Source organism: Sebastes fasciatus, chromosome 13, assembly GCF_043250625.1.
Source record: "Sebastes fasciatus isolate fSebFas1 chromosome 13, fSebFas1.pri, whole genome shotgun sequence".
NCBI lineage: Eukaryota > Metazoa > Chordata > Actinopteri > Perciformes > Sebastidae > Sebastes > Sebastes fasciatus.
Window position 1 is genome coordinate 23,053,959 of NC_133807.1, and position 26,646 is coordinate 23,080,604.

The 26,646-nt window shown below is 40.1% G+C and overlaps 1 protein-coding gene across 1 annotated transcript; it reads left to right on the plus strand.

The window, feature by feature from the left end:
* On the plus strand, positions 1-26,646 carry plcd3a (phospholipase C, delta 3a). The gene is made up of 15 exons (XM_074656259.1): positions 1-4,177; positions 15,128-15,295; positions 19,096-19,324; positions 20,465-20,594; positions 21,138-21,363; positions 21,940-22,141; positions 22,239-22,383; positions 22,664-22,816; positions 22,913-23,050; positions 23,131-23,281; positions 23,432-23,548; positions 23,814-23,992; positions 24,674-24,809; positions 25,097-25,246; positions 25,329-26,646. Exons 1-15 carry the CDS (start codon positions 4,087-4,089, stop codon positions 25,469-25,471), a joined length of 2,358 nt encoding a protein of 785 aa, XP_074512360.1. The 5' UTR covers positions 1-4,086; the 3' UTR covers positions 25,472-26,646.

Consider the following 26,646-nt stretch of genomic DNA (forward strand, 5'->3'; position numbering starts at 1 on the left):
GTTTTGTAGCCAGTTGGTGCATTAAATATTTCACTATGATTATCTTCTGTGTGTTGCGCGGAGTGATACGTTGTGTGAGGCTAGAGGGTAAGTCTGGAAGCAGCGTAAACAAACGGACATTTATTGTGAAGCTGCCGCCACGAGCAGCAGCTCCAGCACAGCTCTCCGAGCCCCTCGTTGTTGAAGGGTGGGTCAGGCTAGGATCTCACACTAGCTCAGTAATACCAGTTAACGGAGTTGTGTAGAGCAGTTTTTTATTCAACAATTTCTGTGCAACAACTCCATGTTCTGATATCGCAATGTTTAGATTTTACACGGTTTGTGTCGTGTTAACCGCTACGGATAAGCTAGCTAGCTAGCGTTAGCTTCACGTTGGTTAGCAGAACTGCGTTGTGTCGCTTCCCAAAAACTAAACCCTATTCATATAAAGTGTGTAAAGCCATACGCACTAACGTAATATAATATAATAAACGAGTAGTCGACGACATAAATGAAGCAGGTAGTTTCTAACAGACCAATAACGTTATCTTAACTGCCATATTGTTGCTATAAAGCTAACTAATGCTAACTATTAAACCACGAGTGAAACCAGTTTCAAACAAAAATGTCTCATTATCCATTTTTGTCGATGGATCTAACAGCGAACACCTAACAAAGTAAATAAGATAGCTATTGAAATTGTTAGCCATCTGCTAACTAGGCCAGTGTTTGTTCTGGGTACAGAGTAATTGCTGGAACATGTCTCCCCACTAACATACATAATGCTATGATTGATTTGCATTATGATATTCTATCGGATCAATAAAGACCACACAATCTGTAAAATATATATAAACATCCGCTTGTTAAAGTCTAAAGTATTAATCCGTCATCTGGATGTCACGAGGAACTATTTTTCAGGAAGTAGACGGGCCCCTGATCTTGCAAGGCAGAACTGGAAGCTCTAGTTTGCAGATTGTTAGCAAGCTTTAGTTTACATGCTTAACTATAAGTTTAATCATACATTTGCGTCCATAACTTTTCTTTATAACTAGTGTCAGATGTGTACAAATAAATTGCTGGAATTATTTGTTAAAGAACAATATGGCAACCTGGTTATGGAGTATAAATATCCTAATATTGGTTTTGTATTGCACATTCTTTATATACTAGGAGGTTTGCACACTCAATGACTCACTGTTAACTGTAAAAGCATTGCTAGTCAATACACTGGCTTCATTTTACAACTGTGCATGTGTCACTATACTATGAACACACACAGTTTCCACAAAACAATTTACTTGGAAGAAAATGGGTTATTCAGTGTGTGTGACCTCTTATGGTGGGTCTCTATAACACTGCTTGTAAAAGGCTGAGAATCCAGTGGCTACAAACAACACAGGCCTACTGTTTCTACTAATAGAATCAGGCAGAGTTTCAGCTCTGGCAAATAAGCAAGCTGAGCTGGGGATCCTTTGAGGAAGACGTTCCAGTTAATATGAAACCTAACGACCATGGAGATTGAGAAATCATACCAAGGGTTCCCATATTCTCAAATTAAGGAGCAGTGCAGCTACCAGAGCCAGAGCTGCTCCTGCATAGATCACAGCTTGTGAGGATTAGCAGGCATGACTTAATCTCTCACCCTGTCTAACATGGTTGTTGCTGCAATTGAGAGGAGATACAAATTGTTTTAGGCCTACACACAAGGCCTTGAAGTGTAACATTTAAACAATGGCTGATATCCATGTGATCACAGCAGGGCTTTGTTTTGTTTTTTGATTTTCATGAAGGCAGCATCCAGATTGGTGTTTTTTTTGTGTTTTTTTTTTGCAGGAGTGTGACAAAGAGAGGCAAACACTGGATACATCAGCTGCATTAAGTGACTGAGTGAAAGAAACATGTCACTTTAAGTGCCTCCCACCCGTCTCACCAAACCTGCTTGTTTATGTATGTGTGTGTGTGTGTGAGCTCGTGGATGGCTGTGGATCAGGGAAAATCACATTTTATGCTCTTCCTCACAGGACCAGTTTCAGACCTTCCAGCTGAGCTCCTGTCCCTCTCTGCTCTCTGTTATAACTCCATTACAAAGACTTAATTAAGTTTCCAGCCACTACTCTGGTACTGTGGGCACGTCTCCATCCCACCCACTAAAAAGACTCTTTTCTTTATACAGCACATCACCATTTAAATCCATGTATAAATACATCTGGCCGTAGAGAATTTTTTTTAAACAATTCATTGTTGTTGTTGAGATGTTTGCAGTTTCTTGTGTTGGCCAACAGGGGGCACTGCACTCTAACTGATTGGTATAAAACACTGCAAAGGGAATATTTCTATGCCTTATGTGCCTGTTTACTCCCTCACTGTGAGAAAACATGTATCATGATATTCTAATTTGTCTTTTCCCTCTCAAATTACCCAGAACTTTAAAACAGTCAGCAGCCCAAAGACATGTGTTGTCCTCATGAACCTCACCTGGAAATTATGAAGGTTGTTAGACGACCAGATATGCTGTGGCATACCAAAAAAAAGCCTTCAGGCAATGGTCATCAATACTCAGACAACCATCCATACACAGGTAACAACACATTTATCATATTTGAGCAAGTTTTCATTAGTCTTTCCCCTCAAAGGAGTGTATGTAAAGGCCAAATGGTGGGAATATTTCAGTTTGAACAGTTAAGTAAACACTTCTCTGCCCATTAAATGTTAGCACACAAAGTTTATATGGCTTTACAACGAGGAAAATTAAACATGAAGCAGCCCGTTTGTATTATTTTGTTGTGCTAACTTGTAGAACCCTCTTATGCAGTAGAGGAAGGAGTATTTAGCAATACCACAGTGTGGAAATACTCTGTTACAAGTGAAAGTCCTGCATTAAGTAAAACTATGAAGGTATTAGAATCCAAACATACTTAAAGTAGCAAAAGTATACTCATTATGCAGAATGGCCCATTTCAGAACAATGTATATATATATTAAATATGCATAAATGTGAGTTAAATGCTGCACCTGGTAAAGGTGGAGCTAATTTTAATGACTTTATGTGCAGCTGGGAGTCTTATTTTAACCTATGTTTTGAATTATTAATCTGAATCTGCAGAATAACTATTAGGCTAAACAAAAGTATTAAAATAAATGTAGTGGGGTAAAAAAAATATATATAATATTTCCCTCTGAAATTGGAGTGGAGTAGAAGTAGAAAGTGGCAGAAAATGAAAATACTTAAAGGTCCCATATTATGCTCATTTTCAGGTTCTTACTTGTATTTTGTGTTTCTACTAGAACATGTTTACATGCTGTAATGTTAAAAAAAAACTTTATTTTCTTCATACTTTCAACCTGTATTTACCCTCTGTCTGAAACGCTCCGTTTTAGCGCATTTTGACAGAATTGCAACAGAATTGCGTTGCTAGGCAACAGCTTGGGTCCATGTTTACTTCCTGTCAGCTGATGACATTCACATACACTGCAACAGGAAATAAATTGGGACACATTTAGAATGTTTACGGTAAAAATTGTGTAAAGGGTCTAAATATTGTATATTTTTGACATCACGAATGGGCAGAAATCCTGACAGCTTGTTTCAAATGCAGAGTTTCTGAATACGGGCTGTGTGTATTTCCCTGTGGATTGAGTGTTTCTATATTTTCACAGTATTTATATAGGACTTAAGCCTGCTTTATAATAAAAAAAACATTAAAATCTCACTTTTTTATAATATTGGACCCTAATATTGGACCTTAGTACAGTACTTGATGTTCTCGTGTGCAGGGACTTGACCATCCCTGGTTCGTTCCGTTCTTCGGTGTTAGTTGGAGCAGGAGGTGGAGGTGGTGGGAGTGCGTAAAGTGCGCGCCTTGTTTGGAGTCATATTACGCACAGGCATGGAGAGCAGCGCCGGGGAGGGACATGTGGGAAACGAATAACTGTTGCGCTTAGCGGTCTCTCTGTGCTCGGGGGTCTTTCTGGGACAAACACAAATCTGCGCTTCCAGGAAGACACCTGCACCCTCTCACACTTATACTATTTCCCAGAGTTAACTGGCCGAGACTCGAGTATTAAAGCTGTAGCCTGCGGTTATTTTTCGCCGGAGTTTTAATAATGTTAGGCAGCGGTAAATCAGCGGCCAGCAGTCCCAGAGAGCAGAGGAGGAAAGGGGCCGAGAAGCCCATGGACCCCATCAGGAGGCTCGGTAAGGAAACATCCAATCATTTAATATCCTTTCTGTTGCCAAAAAGTTAGGACTGTCTGCTGCAGCCTGAGGTAAGAAAAACAAAAACACCATAATATTACTATAAAGACTCAAATATGTGGATATCTTGTGGCATCAACTCTTTCAACTCTTGACATTCTGGATATGAACTTATCTGAGTGCAGTGATTTTAATCATACTTCTGTATTTATTTTAACATTTCAGTGGGGAGTTGGAGTAATATCTGTTTTATTTTAGTGGTGATAAAGAGACTTTGAATCATGGCATTTTCTATATGAATTGCTATAATACTTATTTAAGTATGTTGCACCCTTTTAAAATGGATGATAGGTACTTTCCTTGGTAGCTATACTGACTACTTCTGGGGATTATTTGGCTTAATTTAAGCATTTGTTTGCTCATTCATTGTATTTACTTTTGTCCATGTGGTTGTGACCTAGTTGTGTGGTTGTACTCCTAAGTTAAAAACAAGCAATAAAGTGGGTTTTATTAGAGAAAACAGTGTAATACATGTAATACATTTTTGCTGGTAATCAGCAGATAATGACACATCAACCAGAGCTGAAATGGACAGTGTGGGTGTACAGTAGTTGAAGTGATCATGTGTTTATGAAGAGCTGAACTCACCCACTATAGCCCACTGATGTGATTCAGGCTCCTCAACACTCCCATTAGAGCTGCAACGAATAATTGATTAGTTGTCAACTATTAAAGTAATCGCCAACTATTTTGATTTAAAAAAAATTGAAGAAGTCTAAACTTTCTGTTTCCAGCTTCTTATTTCTTTACCTCTCTTTGGCAGTAAACTGAATGTATGAGTTTTGGACAAAACAAGACATTTGAGGACGTCATCTTGGGATTTAGGAAACACTGATAAACATTTTTCACCATTTTCTGACATTTTATAGACCAAACAACTAATCGATTAATCGAGAAAATAATCAACAATGAAAATAACCGTTAGTTGCAGCCCATATTTCCCACCTCAGCCTACCCCTGATAGGCTGCTGTACCCGTCACTCAAACCCTCAGCTCACAGCCACCCCTAAAATAGACACCTGCTGAGCAGCAACAGAGCACCTGTCAGATTCTCTGAAAAGACACTGGATGTATGGACCACTGTTTTGACCTATTTATACAAATGTAAACTGTGTTTGCAGCCTGTAATAGTGTAAAATACATGTATTTTTTCCATGTCAGATTTACAATATCAAGTTAACAGCAGGACGATATGGCCAAAATCCTCTATCCAATACAGGTCATTTCATATCTCGATAACGATATATATCACAATTTTGCACATTTTCTGGTAATTTAATAAATAGTCTATATGAAATAATCACAATGTAAAGCCTATTTTGTGCGAATTAAATACTTGGCAAATGAAAGGTACTGAGTATTTTCTCATCTTATTAAGAACTTTAGTGCAAAATTAACTTTACAGTTTCAAGTGGAGTTATAGATTAAAAAAAATGAATAAATATTTCCAGGTATATGCTGACTATGTTTACATGCATGCACACAAATACAGAGTAGTCAGATTAAGACAATAGTTTGATTTAACTACACTGGGGTATTCCCATAGGCAGGATTCTTGTCATTTAAGATTTTCTGAGAAATTTGAGTTAGTATGTGCTTATTATCAATTTAGGTCATGATTAGTTCTGCACGGCCTACTGCTATTTTCAAATCACAATATTTGTTAAATGCGTCAAAATACCATTTTAAATGAAATATTTTGGCGCTGTAGAGATGTCCTGGTCGACACATCATATTCTACAGACTTAAGAAAACATCAAACCATAATCATCTTAATGTGTTTTTCAATGAAAATGAGAATAATGATGTAAAAATTGTCATTCCCTCTAATATCTCAATTCATATCGCACTTGCAATATCAGTCAAAATAATCGCAATTAGATATTTTTTTCAAAATCGTGCAGCCATGATGTCTCGTTATATGATTTCATTGAAAGATGATAAATTATCATGTTGAATTATCGTCCAGCCCTTTGTTTATAAAATATAACTGTATTTGGGGCATTTTAAATACATGCAATACGGTGATTATCCATAATTTCACAATAAAATACAGTACACAAGATTTTAACCCAACAAAATTTCTAAAAAAAAACAAAAAAGTAATCACTTTTTAAAATCAAAAATAATTTTACGATAGCTGATTTATGTTCTTGTAACATATTATTTTGTTAATTTCAGAGTCAGATAACTCAAATCCTGTTTATTCCCTGAACATTGAGGCCCTGATTCTTCATGTTTTCACAGCGTTGTGTGTGCAGAGATCCAGACGGTGGCATTGACACATCAGACTATGTGGAAACTCTGACACTATGTAGACACATGTTAAAGCATTACTGAAGTTTGAGTTATGAAACTGTATCTCAGTGCCTGAAAGTGTAATACGCAACTGTCAACTCTATATTTGAGCGTCCTGCTAATACTGAATAATGAAGCCTGTGAGGTCACCCACCCACCCACCCCTGACCCCTTACCGCCATGTGTCGTCATAAATCAGTCAGCTGGCCTCCGACCCTCCATCTTAGCTGTGTTTTAATCCTTACTTAGTTCAAATGGACATACAAGAGTGGAATGAAGTGAGTTCAGAGGTTTTGAGTCATGTGGTGTCACAAGACTAGATTTCTCACTTACTGTAAGCCTTTTCCTGCCGATAAAGTTTCCTGTGAACCTGAGGTTTGTTAGTTTTGTGCACACATGGATAAATATATTCACTGCCACAGACGTCTCCATGGGGGGGAGGGTTGTGGATTTGGTTTCAGAGTCCGAGGTTGTTGGCGGTGTTGTTAAGTCTGGAGCTCGGTGGCGCTCTGATAGTGAAACACACCAATTAGTTTATTGTGAGAACAAACAGGATTTACACAAAAATCCATAACTACATTTTCAAACAATACGACAAAGACTTAAAAAGACTGAGAGAACCAATTGGCTGTACTAGTGGCATTTCCCAATTGTATTAAAACTGCTTATAAACATAATTTTGAACTGATGTATTGTTTGATTCTACATTAATTCTGTCTTGGATGTCAGAGACCACATAGTTAAAGGATCTAGGACATAGATTAAGTCTATCTGGATGTCTGTTATTGGACTTTTCTAACAGTTTGTTCATAAGAGGTCTGACAGGGATTTAGACCTCTCTGGGGTCTAATTGACTCAAAACATATACTATGTAGAATAACAGATTTATAGACCTTCATGACTACAGCTACATTCATAAATCATTAACAAAACATCAGAATCAGCTTTATTGTCCAAGTATGTGTAAAAACAAGGAATTTGACTCTGTTTTTGGCATTGCTCTCAGTGTACACAGAAATAGACATAACCAGTAAGAACAAGGACAACAAAGCTGGATAGATAAAGGTAAAGAATAGAAAGGACTGTTTTGTACATAAGTAGGCTATGTGAAAAGGATACGTGTGTGTATATGTATATATCGATTAAAATATTTAATCGCAAATTAATCACACATTTTTGATCTGTTGCAATGTACCTTAAAGGAAGATTTTTCAAGTATTTCATACTCTTATCTTGCTTTACGCAAATGTATGTATATGTTTATTATTGGAAATCAATTAACAACAGAAAACATTGACAAATATTGTCCAGAAACCCTCACAGGTACTGCATTTAACATAAAATAATATGCTCAAATCATAACATGGCAAACTGCAGCCCAACAGTCAACAACAGCTGTCAGTGTGTCAGTGTGCTGACTTGACTATGACTTGCCCCAAACTGCATGTGATTATCAGAAAGTGGGCATGTCTGTAAAGGGGAGACTCGTGGGTACCCATAGAACCCATTTTCATTCGCATATCTTGAGGTCAGAGGTCAAGGGACCCCTTTGATAATGGCCATGCCAGTTTTTCCTTGCCAAAACTTTGTGTAAGTTTGGAGCGCTATGTAGCCTCCTTCCTGACAAGCTAGTATGGCAAGCTTTAAAACTGAGCCCGCTACAACCTCAGAAAGATCGATTAGTGGGGTTAAAACCAATTTGCGTTGGCCCTATCTGGAGCCAGTGTTTGGTTTGTCTGTTCTGGGCTACTGTAGAAACATGGCGGCCGGCTCCATGAAGAGGACCTGCTCCGTATGTAGATATAAACGACTCATTCTAAGGTAATGAAAACTCAATGATTCTTATTTTCACGTGATTATACATGAAAGAACTTATTAATGTTATATTCCATTTCTGCCAATAGATCCCCTTAAATGCGACACACTGTTCCTTTAAACACATCAAAATGTAACATCCATTCCAATTTTTGGGATAATCTTTACACCAGAACATTTAAATCATCATGATATGAGCAATCCAAAAGAAATGGGACTCACTCTCCGCTTCTCACTCAATCTGGTTTCCTGTTGAATATTTATTAATCTGCCAAACCTCAGCAGCCGGAGGGGAAATCCCGCCAATCAAAGATCTTTGGCTTCCAGATAAGCGAGACGCAGGCCGTGATAATCAGGACCATATCTTTGTTTAATATATGTTCTCACTTTATGTTTTCACAAATTAATTAACCTTTTTTTCTTCAAATGTGAGTAAAGAAGCTTAAAGTCACAATTCAGATATTAAAGTTGTGATTAGAATCAATCTGTTAGCTGCACGCAACAATTCCTTCCTCGCTGTGTTTATGGACTCCTCCCTGTGGTCATATCCTGCTTGTTAATCAGTAAATGAATGAATTCATTACGAAAGATAAAACTGAGTGCTGCTTATTTTCAGCTGTATACAAAGAGGCGGCATCGCTTTCATGTTCAACTGTGAGCCGTCCAAAAAAAACATTGGCAGTAATTCTGCATTTCTAAATAACACTCAGTTTGTTTCTGATCCTTTTACTGGTGAATATGTTCTCAGATCAGCCGCTGAGAGTCACAACTCCAGTCCTTTTTTTGTCAAGCCTTTTTCTGGATATCATAATTTTCATTAAAGGCTGGACCTTGCGTTAAGAGATGCCCTACTTGCAGCCCGAGCTCTCTCGTGGGGACAGCTGTGGGGCCGAATTAAGAAAATTTAATTGACTCGTCACCCGTATCATGTCGGCAACACCCTAACTTGTCTATCTTTATGCAAGTGTAGAATCCTTGCTAGCTGGCTCTCGTGACAGTTGTGATGCTGAGAGAAACGTGAACCGTGTCCCAGGAGGAGCTGGTATGTGAGCCGGAGTGAAGAGGTCTCATGCAGACACAATCTATTACTGACCAGCTGATACGCTTATTTTCTTTCTGATCCTCCTCCTCTCAGTCTGAAGGAGCTCCTGCTGCTCACAGCAGACACACCCTCAGAGAAATATTCCTTATGGGATTGATTTGAATGTGTATTGTTTTCTCACAGCTGAGACAACAGTGTTTCTTGTTTCTTATAGCCGATTGTTCTCACATGGAGCTGCTGAGTGATTCAACTGTTTTTCGCTCTCTTTTGGTCTGTCTGTCGGCTGGTCCACCACTTTGGTCCAGAAATATCTCAACCTTGCCATGAAATATAGACATTCATGCCCCTTAGAGTATAAATCCTCATGACGTTTCCTTGATCTCCGCCAGCAGGTCAAAGCTTTTCACTTATCTTGTGAATTATCTCAACATCTACCAGAACGGATTGGCACCAATTCATTTGTACAGACATTCGTGGTTCCCAGACGATGAATCCCTGTGACTTCTCCTCCAGCACCACTATGAGATTCACATTTGTGTTTTTAGGTAAAATGTCTCAACAACTGTTCGACAGAAGTTCGATGTCATGAAATTTGATGCACACGTTCATGTCCTCAACAGGATGAATCGTAATCACTTTGGGTATACCTTAGCTTTCCATATAGCGTCATCATTAGAGTGGAAATTGTAATCTGTCCAAGAGGCCTACTTTGGTTTATGACCAAATACCTGCAAAACCTGTACTTTGTGTTTATGACAAATTAGCAAACGTTAGCATGACAACATATGCTAAACTAAGATAGTAAAGATGGTACACATGAGACCTGGGAAACATTGGCATGTTAACGTTGTCACTGTGAGCATGTGAGCATGTTGATGTTGGCATTTTGCTCAAAACACGGTTGTGCAAAGTCAAACATAGCATTTCACCTAGCACATCATCAGGTCAAACTTTTTATTTGTTTATTTCCAAATATCTGCAAAACTAGTCAACCTCAGTACTTTGTGTTCATGGCAAATTAGCAAATGCTAGTGTGATAACATAAGCTAAACTAAGATGGTAAACTAGATCTGGGAAATGTCAGCATGTTAACATTGTCACTGTGAGCATGTTAGCATGTTGATGTTGGCATTTTGCTCAAAACACAGCAATGCAAAGTCACAGAGCTGCTAGTGTGGTTAACATTTCATCTAGCACCAACATCAGGCCAATTTGTTTGTAACCAAATACAAAACACTTCAGCCTCAGCTGCACTTTCTGTTTATGGCAAATAAGCAAATGCTAGCGTGATAACATAAGCTAAACTAAGATGGTAAAGATGGTATACTGGGAAACATCAGCATGTTACAATTGTCACTGTGAGCATGTTGATGTTAGCATTTTGCTCAAAGCACAGCAATGCAAAGTCAAAGAGCTGCTAGTGTGGATAACATTTCATCTAGCACCATCATCAGGTCACTTTTTTTAATTTGTTTATCACCAAATACCTTCAAAGCTAATTACATTCCCATCAGACTCCACTGTATTTTGTGTTCAGTGCTACTTTGCAAATGTTACCATGCTGTTGTTGCACTAAATTGAGATGGTAAACATGATAAATATAACTTAACACCAGCATGTTAGCATTGTCATTTAGAGCAAGTTAGCATGCATTTAGCTCAAAGCAGTGCTGTGCTTGGTTGTAGACTCTTTTATCTTTCTTTCCTCTCCAACGCTGCTAATTCTGTTGCTTTTCTGATTTCGTTGAAACGCTTGCATTAAAATACATTAACATGGTTGCTAGCCAGTTGGCATGCAGGGCTTTGACCATCTGATGAAGTGGATGTCAACCAGATTTTCTGCAGCAGCCGATGAAAAGAAAACAGGATTCAGCTCTCTGGCCTGAAGAATCCCTCCCCTTGAACCCTTATAACGAGGCTTTTAGGAGCGTATAGTGTATCAAAATGTGCTTTTGTTTAAACAAACTGTGGATTGGCCAACCCTTTCAGGCTTGTGCTCACTTGTTCTGTTAGATATTAAAACGATTCAGGTAGGAAAGCAAGAATGTGGATTTGGCTGGAGAGGCAATAATAAAAGGTGAGGCCGTGGTGGGTTGAGACAGAGGCAGTTAAGGCTGTTTTGGCAGCTTAGCGTGGTCAATGACCTGCAGTTAACCTGGTCCATGTACTCTGCTTGTGGGAATGCCTTGTATGTGGTAACAGCTTAAAAAAACAGGGTTGTTATGGATGGAGGGCTGGTAGGGGGATTTCTTTGTGTTCGACCCTGATGAGGAGAGATCCTCGAATGCACCGCGTTTGTTTCTAGTCGGGGGGAGGGAGCCGAGAGCAGTTTCTGTTGTGCTGAAGCTTCGGGGGGCCCCCTGAGGAACTTCAGCCATTTAGCAAAGACAGTACGACGACTGTGATTTAAGAGAAAGTTAAAGAAAGTGTGCCAACTGTGTCCGGACTTTAGTGGTGAGCAGAAGAGACTGAATCCTGAGGAATAATTTGACCAGAGTGAGAGTTTGCTTAGGCTTGTCCTTTGAAAAGCCCTGCAGGAGAAAAATGCTCTTTGAGGGGCCCCATTCATCCCTGCAAAAGAAGCAATGAGGCATAGCTGAATGTGCTTTATTAACGCTTGTACAGTAAAGCTGTAGTTGAATGATTTTGTCTTGACAAGTTAGAAAACAGTTTGGTATGACCAGGTACTTAACTAAAACTTTAAAAAACAAATTGTCATTTGATTTTAGCTGTAAAAGTTTGATTCAAATTTTACACCTGTTTTGCAAAATGTACATTTGCATTATGCAAAACCGTCGGACCAGTTTTGAGCCTGAATGTCTGAACACTTTCATGTATTTGTAAATATTCGTCTCTGTTCCTGGGTGAAATTCGGCTTGGGGCCTTTAACACATGTCATCTCCTCCCTCTAGGATAGTATCAAATAATGGCAAAAATGCCCCCCAAAAAACTTGACCAAGATGAATCAGTAAATTTGTCCTAAAGAACCTAAAATGTATTCAAATGTTGAACTAAATATTAAACAGCTACTTCATGTCATACATAATTTGGAGGGGGAAAACACTCCATACCACTACAAGATAAATAATTGTCGAAATATTCACTGAAATTGATAATAAGTTAATAATTTTCCATTTCACTCAAGCAGAAATGTCCACTCCACAGTATTGGATTGCACCCTGAGTCGTCTTTGGATCTGCAATGTTTGAACTACTAGTGTGTAAACACTCCTTAAATGACCTTTCAACTTCAACCCTGCAGTCCAAAATAGCTTAGCCAGTCCAACCTAAGCTTTAGACTAGAGCTGCAGCTAACAATTTTATAAAGTCTCAATTATTTTGCCAGTTTTGTTTCTAAAAGGAAAAAAATGCCTGTCACAATTGCTCCAATGGGACATCTTCAAACTGCTTGTTTTGTTCCACCAACAGTCCAATAAATATAAAATTTGTTTTAATGCCACTCATTTATTTAACGCATTAACGCACTCGACCTTTCGGAGGTTGTAGCGGGCTCAGTTTTAAAGATAGAGTGAAGATACTGGAATTTTATGAAACTACAAGAAACCTAAGGAATCCATTGGTACCAACCATGTCATACCAGCTTGTCAGGAAGGAGGCTACATAGCGCTCCAAACTTAGACACATTTTTGGTGAGGAAAAACTGTCATGGCCATTTTCAAAGGGGTCCCTTGACCTCTGACCTCAAGATATGTGAATGAAAATGGGTTCTATGGGTACCCACGAGTCTCCCCTTTACAGACATGCCCACTTTATGATAATCACATGCAGTTTGGGGGCAAGTCATAGTCAAGTCAGCACACTGACACACTGACAGCTGTTGTTGCCTGTTGGGCTGCAGTTTGCCATGTTATGATTTGAGCATATTCTTTTATGCTAAATGCAGTACCTGTGAGGGTTTCTGGACAATATTTGTCATTGTTTTGTGTTGTTAATTGATTTCCAAGAACAAATATATACTTACATTTGCATAAAGCAGTATATTTGCCCACTCCCATGTTGATAAGAGTATTAAATACTTGACAAATCTTCATTTAAGGTACATTTTGAACAGATAAAAAATGTGCGATTAATTGGGATTAATCATGGACAATCATGTGATTAATCACAATTAAATATTTTAATCGATTGACAGCCCTAATATAAATATATAAAAAAGAAGCAAAAATGAAAATGAAAAAAATAAAATCACAATTGAGAAGCATGATGATTAATCAATTATCAATTGTTGCTGATTCATTCTCTGCCGATTGACTAATAGATTAATTGACTAATTGTGTCAGCTCTACTTTAGTCCATATTTAATTTAAATGCAATCAAAACCAGCTCATATAAAAAATGGCCTTCTACTTAATAATTGTATCTTGTGCAAGCATGTGGCTTTGTGAGTGATGACTAAACTTTTCTTGTTATTTTTCACAATATAGAGCACATGCACCAAACTGCAGCAGCTACTTGTTTTCCTCTCTGTGTTTCAGTGAAACCACATGTCTGGACTTTAACTTACTGTCAACTCTCAACTTAATCCTGTATTGAATGTCCACCATGCTTTCATCTTTTATTTGTCCTATAACATGCCCCGATCCTTTCAGTGTTGACAACAAATATTATTACATGCCTCTGAGGCTCTGCATTTCTTTTAGCATCTTGATTAAATTTCCATATGATGGTAGTAGCTAGGGAGAACTACTGTGAACGGTGCAGCCAGGCAAAATACTGTCTGTTGGCTTGCTACTGCCCCAAGAGAGACATAAATCTACAAATTATCATGGTTGATTCACATCTCGGCATTCAATTTCTCTCAGCTTTATTCTTAAAGTTCATTTTCATAAAGTTTAGACTGGAAGAAAACACACAGAGAAACATCTTTCTCTTTTGACTTTGTTAAAACATTAAGTCACTTTTCATGACAGCTTCACTCAGCACACTGAAACCTTCAGCACAGGTCATTTTCTCCAAGGTTTGTATATGAAACACAGCCTTGGGTTTAGGGTGTAAGCAGGAAAGTGTTGACTGTCGGCTTGACAAATACAATACAAGGTCTTTTCTTTTTTTCAGGGAAATATTGCTGTTGTATGAGAGTTAGTCATTTTTAAAAGTAACATCCACTGCCAAGCTCTTAAAGAAAGACTAAAACAATCATCAAGTTTGGTGAAGTGGCACTTAGAGAGGACAGATAAGTCACTCGCTGACCCCTGATGTTGTTAACCTGACAGACAGGATATACTTTGGTTTATGACAAAATACCTGCAACACCAATGACATTCCTATCAGCCTCAGCTGTACTTTGTGTTTAGTGCTAATTAGCAAATGTTTGCATGCAAACACACTATGGTAATACGATGATGAACATCTTAGTTTAGCATGTGAACATGGTGCATTCTTGCATTGCGAGCATGTTAGCATACTGATTTAGTATCAGCATTTAGTTCAAAGCACCACTGTGGCTAATCACGGCCTCATAGAGCAGCTACCATGGCTGTGGACTCTTATCCTTGTTAACCATCCAGACAGCAACAGAAATCCTGATTTATAAACTTCCTAAGAAAAGTGATGTTAGTTTTTAGAAACATTAAGTCCTTGTATGTCATCACATTAAACGGCACAAAACCAAGACAAACTGTACTTGTTGTTGACACAATATCAAACTGAGTCACTATTTATTTTTACAACAAAACGTCCTGTTTTGTTTTGTGTTTTGTGTTTGTGTGCACTCCAGGGCTGCTGGACAATGAGGACGTACGTGTGATGATGCAGGGCTGCGACATGGTGAAAGTTCGCTCCTCGAGGTGGCAGAAGAGCCGAAACCTGCGGCTGCTGGATGACGGACTCACCGTGTGGTGTGAATCCACCAAGAGCTCTCGCAAAGCCAAAGCCCAGCAGACATGTGAGTGCTGCTCAAACTTGGTTTTACGATCAAGGAGAGCAGAAGAGCACAGTGTGTGTGTGTGTGTGTGTGTGTGTGTGTGTGTGTGTGTGTGTGTGTGTGTGTGTGTGTGTGTGTGTGTGTGTGTGTGTGTGTGTGTGTGTGTGTGTGTGTGTGTGGGCTGGCTTGAGCTAGGAGGGAGGATTTAAGGTGGAAAAGAGGCAAAGCACCAAGAGCAAGTTATAACAAGTGAGGAGGGTTAAGGAGGAAAAGGAGCTCTGAAAGCCAGAGTCCTCATGAATAAAAATTGTTTTTTAAGAAAGGAAACTTGAGCGATATCAGATTAGAGGAAAAGGGCTTTGCCTGGAAGGAAACTTATCTACAAGGGAGTAATGCAGAGACCGGCCTTCCACCAGCCCAATACAGACTGGGCTTCAGCCAGCTTATTGTTCAGAGTTGTTGAGCTGTTTTATCTTGGCTCTATCTCATGCCCTCTCTTCTACTTAGCCCTATTAAAGGGGCTGTTTGTTTCCATGGAGAGTGAGGAGACTAATCACGAGCTCTGCAATCTGGCTAAACAATAATCATGTGCAATTTATGTACCGATTCATAAGCCTGGACTCGTGAAGAGTCAGGTACAGTATACTGGCTCACTTCTGATTTGCTAAACTGTCGTGTGAAGTTACCTGAAGCTGCCGTGAGCTCACTGATGTCACCAGTTCCCACGATGCACAGGAAGTGGTTATCCTGTTTGATTGGGAAACTCTAATTGTGGGAAGGTATTTTAGTAGGTTCGGTTTTAGAAGTATATGCAATTTATATAAATGCCATTTTCTTCATTTATATAACTTAATATCATCTAGCAAATAATAAATCATGACTAAATTGGCTGTCATATTTTCCATAATAATGTTAGTATACCAAAAAACACATAAATTACTGCACTATACCAATAATCTATAACTTCCTCGATAGAGACCTGAAACGTCTTTGATGAACAATGAACATTTAAACGACATAAATAATGTTTTATTTCTGTCTTTACTACAAAGAACACTGCTTCTGTGCAAAAGGATATGACATTGGTAGTGAAGTCCCCTTTGAACTTTGCAAATGGGAAGAAAAAGGGGAAACAATGCAAAACTCTAATAATGAAACTATAAATAGTGAAAGAAGAACTTGATGCACATGAAACATAATCTCAGGGGTCACACATTATTTTTAAATACACCCACTGTTTTAAACTACCAGTCATGTAATAGCTGTAACGTCACACTGTGTCCAAGTGGCTCATAGCTCTTTTAACCTCAGCAGAGGCATTTCACCTGCCTCATATTGACACAGAAAAGGTATTCAAACAAAAGAGATTAGACTCTGTAGAGAACGCCAAAGTGCAGGGTGTTTATTTCATTTTAAATTTCCTTTACATTTCACTTTTTTGGAGCTAAATCGTCCCTTGGAATGAAAATGTACTGCAATAGGGGTGTGGGGGATGAGTCTGTCTCGTTTAGCTCTCCCACCTCTCCTCTGTGTGTGTGCCCTCCGTCCTGATGTTGAATGCAGTTTAATGTTAACCACCCGCTAGCTTTACAGGGCAGGTTTGGTGAAGGCCGTCTTGATTGTGCCTTGGCAGCTCCAGAAATAGACACAGCGTGGTCAAGTTGCAGCATGTAACACTCCTTACAATGATGACAACAAGCTGTGTGAGAACAGGGGGGTGGGAGGGCACTTGATAATGCCACCCTGGCAGGCCGCTGGGGACCATATCTGTGTGTGTTTAAGTGTGTTTGTGTAAATCCAGGATGAACGATTGGCTCGGTTCCGCTTTTCCGAGCTCCAGGCGGTTCTCCGGGTCCAGTGTGATCTGGCGCCTGCAGTTCAGTGCTGCGTCTGATGTTTAAAAGTACTTGGCATAGAATACAACGCTTAACACTTCTGCCGTTCCTTTCTAAACATGCTCACACACATTCGCGTCACTTTTAGCATGTCTCTGGGATAACCACAAAGGAGGAATGTGGAGTAATTTTGAAGAGGTGGATGGCAGAGGCTTTATGACCTCCAGCAAGAGAATGAGGCTATTGTCATGGCAGACACTGCTTATTGCCCAACTGAGTGATTGCCACACACAGTGCAGAAATAGACGAGCTCCTCTGCTGAATAAAGTTGTTGTGTTAGGATCAGCTAGTAGCCAGTATGTGTGTGTCTGTGTTTGGCTGTCTTCTCTATGCAGAAAGTGTTGCCCAGACTCACCACAGCACTGCAAATACAAGATAAACAAATCACATAAGGTTGTAACTCTCAACCTTTTTGGCCCGTGACTCCTCTGACAAAACCATGCCCAGATAAAAAAAAGTAGAATGTTTTTAGCCATGCTAGCAGCATGTCTGTAGGGATGGCACATCGGTCTGTGCTGCACCAGGCCATTAAATGTGCGTTATCGCTCACTATAACCAGCATAGATGTGGGTCAGTAGGAGCCTACTATGTTGTAAAAGTGAAAGCGAAACTTAAAACTAACACGTTGTAAAATTGCATGAAACGTTATGTCTTGAACACAAACATAACAGCTTCTTTTTTCACACCTTGTTTTGGCGTAAAATGACTCAGTTTCAAAAGGTAAAGTGAAACTTGACGCTTGTGAAGACAACTACACTTTGTTGGTTTCACACTCCACACTGGTTTCATGTTGTCTATACTACAGCGCCCGACTTCCGCTTCTACTCCTGTCATAATTTCTACGGTCGCTAGAGGTCGCTGTTGCCTTCTTTTATTCCTTCTTTTGGTGATCGACCATGTGAATAGATGAAAAAACCTACTATTGGATGTAGCATGGCCCTACTGACCCACATTTATGGGGCTCAGGACCACTGATAACACACATTTAATGGCCTGATAACAGTCTAACCGGCTATATATATATATATATATACTGACAGACAGACCAGCCGGTTAGACTGTTATCAGGCCATTAAATGTGTGTTATCAGTGGTCCTGAGCCCCATAGATGTGGGTCAGTATATATATATATATATATATATATATATATATATATATATAAATAAATATGATTTTTCACCATTTCTGAGATGTTTTCAAAGTAGCCTACTGAAAATGTGGTAAATATTTAGAATGAATACATAAAATAAAAATAATACTAGTACTGGTAATACTGCTAGTTCCATGGTAACAAACTGACATGTTGGTATATTAACCCATCACTAGCGTAGTAATAGTACAGAGGCCTACATTTAAAAAACTGTGGTCAAAAAACAACTTTGATTGCTGTTATTATTTCCCATAAAAAATTTTACATAAAAATGCTAAGATAATTTTTCCATTGCTTTTTTCTTAGTGAGGTCATTAAAGGGATCTACATGTTAGCTAGCACAGCCCCACAACATGACTGTAGTCTCTTTAGTCTTTCTTTAGTCTTCTCACTTTTGTTTATATCCCTTAAAATCCTCCTTCCCAATCATCCTGTGCAGCCACCATGTTGAGATAATAACTACTACAACCCCATTAGAAGAGCCTGCTCCTTGACTGTCAGCAGAGAGACACAAACTGAAGGGGCAGCTTTCACTTGCGTGTCAGTTTGTGTGCTATAAGAGTCATGAAGTTGCAGGTTAAATTTATCCTGTTGAGAAGTATGTAAAGAGCATGTTATATTTTACAATCCTGTTGCCATGGCGCTCTGCTTAGTGGGATTTACGAACCCCTGAAAGCACATGACGTTTGACCTTTAGCTGCTTCGCTCCTCGTGGCAGAGCTGTGTTTACTCATCAACACAAGAACTTTTTTTTTTCTGTCCCTCTCCTCTCCCAGTCGCAGTAACAGAAGTGGAGTGTGTGCGTGAAGGCTGCCAGTCCGAGGCGCTGAGGCGGCTGTCCGGGTCGGTGCCGGAGAGCCAGTGCTTCACAGTGGTCTTCAGAGGAGCCAGGAAAAGCCTGGACCTGCTGTGCCCCGGCGAGGATGAAGCTCAGCGCTGGGTGCGAGGGCTTCGCACTTTAAAGGAGCACTCGGCCAACATGAGTCAGAAGCAAAAACTAGACCAATATCCTGCCCAATTTTTCCGATACGCTAGAATAAATAGTTTAGCCAAGACAGCATTGCTATGGCGACTGGCTCTGCTGTCACATGTGCCGCCCCACGTCCACAGCATAGCTAAGGTGAGCAGTAAGGACGAGATAAGAAAGCCTTGTCTAAATATAGTCCGACCATCACTGTTAGTTACAATCGCTCATAGCCAGAGGATAAGATGACTGTAGATGTCAGGTAGTGTATAACATTAAGATCATACTTTTAGTTTTGTGAACATATAAATCATCAGGGCAATTATCTTGTTTATGCCATCTTGTTATCTATTATCTATCACGTTTCATACTGTGGACATGAAGCAGCTTTCAGGGTGATGTTTATCTTATACGGTGTAATGAATATGTGTGGGCTTTCTGTGTTAAAGTTTGCACTACTGCACGCTCAGGTGACGAGACACTATAATTAGTCTCTGGTTGCTATCGACTCTTTTATACTTTAGATTGCATTCATTTGGCAGACAGTTTTTCCCAATGGGATTTACAATAATTGGCTTCTACCTGAAAAATTTATTTTCGGGTAGAAAGTTAGATGTCATCAAAATTTGTACCCCGTTTTACGGTCTATTTGACTCTAAACGGGACCATAATTTATTAAACAAACATCATGCTTTATTGAGGAAGACTTGAAACTAGCGATTGAGACCATAAACTCATAGATATATAGTTCTAAATATAGCTTACACTTAAACTGATATTGATTTTTTAGGTGGGTCTTTTAGGTGGTTAAAATCTGTTTTGCTGCCGGCCCCGTCCACAACAGTACATTGCTTCGGTAACTCCTGTCTGTTTCTCCAAACTGGGGGCGTGCCGACCGTCATCTACTGTAGGTAATACACTGACTATGGATAAGTACCTCATACAACTCCACTTCAAAACACCCAAACTATCCCTTTAATTGTGTTGATTCAACGTTATGATTATTTTGAGGGCTGCAGTTTGTGTTGAGTTGTAATGAGGGCTAAATAACAGAAACTGTATAATGCAAAAAAGTGTAAGATTTAGCTGTATCTCTTCACATTATGAATCTAAAAACTGCCCTATTTGATGTACTATAGTCTTTAGGTTATAGCCTGGTTTTATTCCTTAACCCTCTACACTTGGATCCGACGCTACCTGAGGCGAGCGGATCAGAACCAGGACGGCAAGATGAGCTACGACGAGGTCAAACGGCTGCTCCAGATGATCAACATCGACCTCAGTGAGCAGTATGCCCGCGCTTTATTCAAGGTCAGGGTCGTTGTGTGCATTTTGTGAGTTTTTAGCATCTGTAAAATATCCTCAGTAGATTGTAATTTTTATGTAAGAAGAGAGGGATTAACTGCACAGACATGTAGAGATGGTGATATTTTTGCTAGTGTCGGTTTACTGGGACACCCTGGAGACTAGAATCTGTGTTCAATTACCAAGCCAGCGGTAATCCAACCACCAACCGCCTCCACATCTTTATCCCCTCCCTCTTGTCTTCCCACAACAAATCAAGAGCCAGTTATTTCTCTATTGTGTGGCATTACTGCCTGCTGTGTCCCTCAGCTCTGTATTACAGCTGAATTGTTGGTTTTCATGCTCCCTCCCGATAAATTTTCCAATACTGACCCTCCTCAGAGAGCTGTGTTTTTAATGTAAGTACACGCAGCTGGGTTGAATTATTATGGAGATGCTTTCCTTACAGGGAATCTGAAGCACTCCCATAATAAAAGCACAATGTGTTTGGTATGTGTCTCTGTGTGTGTTCCATCTTTTTTTAACTAAACCCTATCCCCTGTATCCCAGAGGTGTGACCGATCCGGCGACAGTCGTCTGGATCATATAGAGATTGAGGAGTTCTGCAGGGAGCTGTTGCGGCGGCCCGAGCTGGACGCCGTGTTCAGACACTATTCAAGTAATGGTTGTGTGCTCGCCACCGCTGAGCTGCGCGACTTCCTGGGAGACCAAGGAGAAGACGCCTCACTGAATCACGCTCAGAGCCTCATACTCACCTATGAGCTCAATGACTGGGGTAGGTCCTAAAAGCAGTCATTAAAGGCTTTAAAGAAAGAGCACACTATATTTTCATATAAACACTGTGAATGTCCCGTTTGATATAATGACAAAATAGTGATTTTAGATTATACCTGTGAAAGCGTTTGCTTTTCTAAACACTGAGGCAAAATCCTCTGTTGCACAATAATGGGATGCACTTTATGTTTCCAGTGAGAGTGGTTTGTTTTAAGGAAGAACTCAGTCATAAGCACGAATACTAATAACTGCCATGGCCGAAATGAAAAATAACAACATGCCACCCACAAAAACTCAAACTTTATTAACAGAATATCCAAGGAAAAAGGTGTTTTATTTATTTGCACGAGCTGTATGGAAAAAGTAAGTAATATTGCACATGATATTCTGTCATTGTGTTACTTATGGATGGAATTTATTGTGATAATTAATAATTGTTCCCCTTTTTGCCTGGGACCACCTGGAATCCCTTAAAGGACCCCACTTTGAAAACCACTGGTTTAAACCCTTTAGTTAAACTCTCACCAGTTCTTCTGATAAATGTCAGCTACTTTAAACACTTTGCTATTTATTGCAGCTCAGAAGAACCTCTTCATGACCCAGAACGGTTTCACCATGTACATGCTGTCCCGGGAAAATGATGTGGTTAACCCTGACCACGCCAGAGTCTACCAGGACATGAGCCGCCCTTTGGCCCACTACTTCATCTCCTCGTCGCACAACACTTACCTGACCAAGGACCAGGTCACCGGCGCCAGCAGCACTGAGCCATACATCAGGTACTCAGACAGAGAACAGCATGATCAAAACCTATTTAGATGCTCTTAATTTGTATGATCCTGCTGAGGTGTGAGATTAAGTGTCTTTCACTGACAGGGCTCTGAATCAGGGCTGTCGCTGTGTGGAGCTGGACTGCTGGGATGGAGATAAAGGTGAGCCTGTCATCTACCACGGCCACACTCTCACCTCTAAAGTGCCTTTCAAGGAGGTCATAGAAACCATCGCCCAGTATGCCTTCAAGGTAAGAGGAACCTGTTTTGATGGTATAAATCCTCAGCTGTGGCAATGTGCTTAATGCTTCACACTACTGCTAATGAAATAAGTGAGTAGTTAGTCGGAGTTCTTGCTTTCACAGCCCACAGCGCTTCTTGTGGTTGCATACTTGGCTCTGAGGAAACCCTGCGGTATTTTGGTTTTGACATACTATAGCATTACAGTGTTAGGTCCTACATCGCTATCATGTGATTCAATTGCATTTTAATGGCATAGCATACGTGGTTTTCCTGTGTTTCTCCCTGCAGGCGTCCCCGTATCCTCTAATCCTGTCCTTGGAGAACCACTGCTCTGTGGAGCAGCAAGTCGTCATGGCCAAACACCTCCGCACCATCCTGGGCAGCAAACTGCTCACCAAGCCCCTCAGTTCCCAGCCGCCGAAGGATCTGCCTTCTCCTGATGTACCGTACACACACATACAGCTGGATCCTTTTTCAAAGACCTCTGGCTGTCTGGTTTCCTAATGAAGTAATTTGTTCCAATGACCTTCGTTGCAGGAGCTGAAGGGGCGTATTCTGGTAAAAGGGAAGAAGCAGATTCCTCACTTGGGCCAGCTGGGAAAGAATGGCAGCTGTGCCAGCTTCTCCTCAAGCTCCGAAGACGAACAAGCAGGCAGCAAGAAGGATCCTGCAAAGGTCAGTTAAGCCTGAGAAGCTGTTAAAGTGAACTTTTTCCGATAATCTCCCAGTTTATGTTTACATTTGCCCTTCCCCAGGTCTGTTCTAAACTGAGCCCAGAGCTATCAGAGCTGGTGGTGTACTGCAGAAGTGTCCCATTCCGTTGCTTTGAAAATGCATCTGAAAAACCTCCAAATGAAATGTCCTCCTTCTCTGAAAGTGATGCCCTCCGGCTCATCAAAGACTCGGGTACAGCACAGTGGAGATAATTGCGTCTTGACATTACAGAGAGAAAGTCAAAAAGATTTTCTGACATTGCTCTACTGCAGCTGATTCTACACAAAATATAATCAGCCACCAGTGTATCACGGCATGTGGATTTCTTCTTTTCATTTGCAGGAAAGCTTTTTGTGAGACACAACAGCAGGCAGCTGAGCCGGATCTACCCCTCCGGCCAGCGCCTCCAATCATCCAACTATGATCCTCAGGAAATGTGGAACGGCGGCTGCCAGATGGGTTAGTACTCCAGACTAGAAGCTTGGATGCTGTTCTGATGGCAGCAAATTAAGGCAATTCATTTGGAAAACATTATGTGGTCAGTAAGTGCCAAAGAAATGACTCTCGTCTCTGCAAATTGCTGCGACACCACAACACATTGATGTCACCGGCTTTGACTGACTGACGGTACTCACCGATGCTTTAATGTTTTCCGTTGGTACGTACGTGTGTGTGATCACGCTTGCCGTGTTACTGACTCAACTCTCTGTTTCTCTCTCTGCAGTGGCTCTGAACTACCAGACCCCCGGTGAGCAGATGGACCTGAACCAAGGTCGCTTCCTCCCCAATGGTCGCTGTGGATACGTTCTTAAACCGGGCTTCCTGTGCAGCCCTACCTCCGACTTTAACCCTGAGAACACGGGAGGAGGCCCCGGTCACACCCCCACTCAGCTGACCATACGAGTGAGTGGAAACCTATTGAGTAACAGTGTTACAGCTAATTATGATTGTTTGATCAAATCCATCTTAAAGGAACAGTGTATGGCATTTAGGTGGATCTATTGGCAGAAATGGAATATAATAATAATAATAAATATGTTTTCTTTAGTGTATCATCACCTGAGATCAAGAATCGTGAGCCATGTTTCTAGAGTAGCCCAGAACGGACAAACCAAACACTGGCTCTATATAGAACCATTCGCATTTTCACGTTTTTGCGTCGGCCACCCTAGTGCTCCTACACGCTTGACACACGGGAGAAGTTTCAGTTGGTTGCAATCTACAACCTCACCACTAGATGCCGCCAGATCCTACACACTGCACCTTTAAATGACATACTTTGTTTATTTAGACCAGTACTGTTTCTGTCTACTCTGTATATACAAAATCTACCCTGCAAGAGGGATGCCTCCTCTGTTGCTCTTCCTTTTTCCCCATTAAAGGGTTTTCTTTTTTTAAAGTTTTGTCTGAAATTAGGTTCTAAAGATAGAGGGTGTCGTATGCTGCACAGATTGTGAGGCCCTTTGAGGCATATTTCAGATTTTTTTTTTAGCTATGTAAATAAAATAAATTTGACTTGACTTGAATATAATCACCCCATCAGAATTCAATGTGAAAACAGACTAATTACATTTTGCTTTTCAGATAATATCTGCACAGCAGCTGCCAAAAATCAACACAGAGAAGGCTAGCAGCATCGTGGACCCGCAAGTGTGGGTGGAAATTCACGGGGTGTCTATCGATAATGCAAGAAACAAAACCCACCGCATCGACAACAATGGTAATCCTGAGACGTCATGAATTAAAAACATTACATTGTTACCTGTATGAATGTTTTAAGGAGAGAGCTACTATTGTAGTTTTATGCAAACCTATTATTGCTGTGAAATAATGTTTTTCATTATTGTCTTATGTTGTACTGATGTAAATGCAGGAGGCAATAGATGGCAGCATTAGGCAGCACAGATCTATGACATATTTTTTGGGAGGCTTTCCTGTCCATGATTAGTTTGTTTGAAAGGTGCAATGCTGGATGATGTATTTACAGCTCTTGTGCGCCCTCTACAGGCTTCAACCCTCGATGGGACTGCACTCTGAGCTTCCAGCTGCAGGTCCCTGAACTGGCCCTGGTGCGGTTTGTAGTGGAGGACCATGATCACACAGCCAAAAATGACTTTGTGGGGCAGTTCACTTTGCCTTTCATAAGCCTACGAACAGGTGCTCATAAAGATCCCCTGAGCATATTATAAAACACTCACCATCATTGTGACAGGTTTATAATGTGTGTCTTTCTTCTCAGGTTATCGACATGTTCACTTATTGAAGGCAGATGGTTCCAGTCTGTCCCCCGGCACTCTCTTCATCCATGTCAAAGTGGCCTGCAGAGGAGTTCCCATCAAAAATGTGTCCGAGCGTATTGCCATTGCCAAAGGCAAGGCATGACGTGCATCTGAACTAGATGGAGAGCTGCATTTTCGGACAACAAAGGGCTTTGAAGGAGCTCTGAATGTGAGCAGAGAGAGAGTGCTGCCAGCCGGTCTCCCAGTCCAGACCTCAAGTGGTCCAATTTACACTGCAGGAGGAAAGATGTCGTTTATCAGAGATGAAGAAGAGCGCTGGCTCTTAGCAAATGAATTGCCTCAGGCTGGATAATGAATCCATGATACACTGTGGGAGTATCTGGTCTTGTCAGTGCTGAGTGCTCTGGAAACAGGACACAAAGGTTCATGAAATACACCGATATCAGACTCGTTACAACATTAATTTTAGTGATGTTAACTCTCATGTGTAGGGGGTTATCCCATTAATTGTTGGACTGACTGAAGATGTGTTATTTAACCCTTTTGTATTTTAGAAATATTTTAACATTTTTACACTTAAGTATTTGACTTAAACTTAAAGAATTACGCTAGTTTAACAAGAAACAACACTTACTTAACTGAGGCTGTCCAGGTGGGAATCCAAGCATGTGATTTAAAACATTATAAATAGTATTGTCTTATGAATTAACTGTGATTTAACACAGATGTAATAATGTTTTAGTGATTGTCACAGGTTGTTTTGTCCACAAAGGTTGAACAAACGATGAAGGCGTTTATTCAGTTAGTCTAACTTGATACTCCAGATACTTGGCACTTTTAATTGTATGACAATATATTTACAAATGAATTTGAAATATAAACAGTATTAACTTTAACTTAACTTTCTTAAAAAATGTCAGTTGTTCTGTTAAAATAAGTGTTTATGTGTTGGTGATATTTGCTTGTAGGCTCCTCTGCCTCGTTTCTATTAACAATGCCTGCCTGCATAATTATTTTTGTTGCCAGTTCAGATCTTGAAAATTGTGGTTAAACACTAATTGCAACACAACCACCAATTACTTTAGGCCATAGTGAATCGTTTAATACTCTTATAAGGAGCTTCCCTGATAATAAAATGGTGCAGTAATGAAAGGTGCTGCACGTAGATTACTGTAATTACAGCATATATGATCATGGTGGATTTCAATAGCATGTAACAAATGGTGCCTTTGCAGTGTTAACGTTTATGTTGTGTGAATGTCAGTTGGTATTATGTATGCAAGAGAAAATACTGTTTTCATAAAAGCACTAATAACA

Excerpts from the sequence above, each read along its gene's own strand:
- plcd3a (XM_074656259.1), top strand. The coding sequence starts at position 4,087 with ATGTTAGGCAGCGGTAAATCAGCGGCCAGCAGTCCCAGAGAGCAGAGG. Across the intron at positions 4,178-15,127 it reads GGACCCCATCAGGAGGCTCG|GGCTGCTGGACAATGAGGAC; the intron begins GTAAGGAAACAT and ends TGTGCACTCCAG. Across the intron at positions 21,364-21,939 it reads CTATGAGCTCAATGACTGGG|CTCAGAAGAACCTCTTCATG; the intron begins GTAGGTCCTAAA and ends TATTTATTGCAG.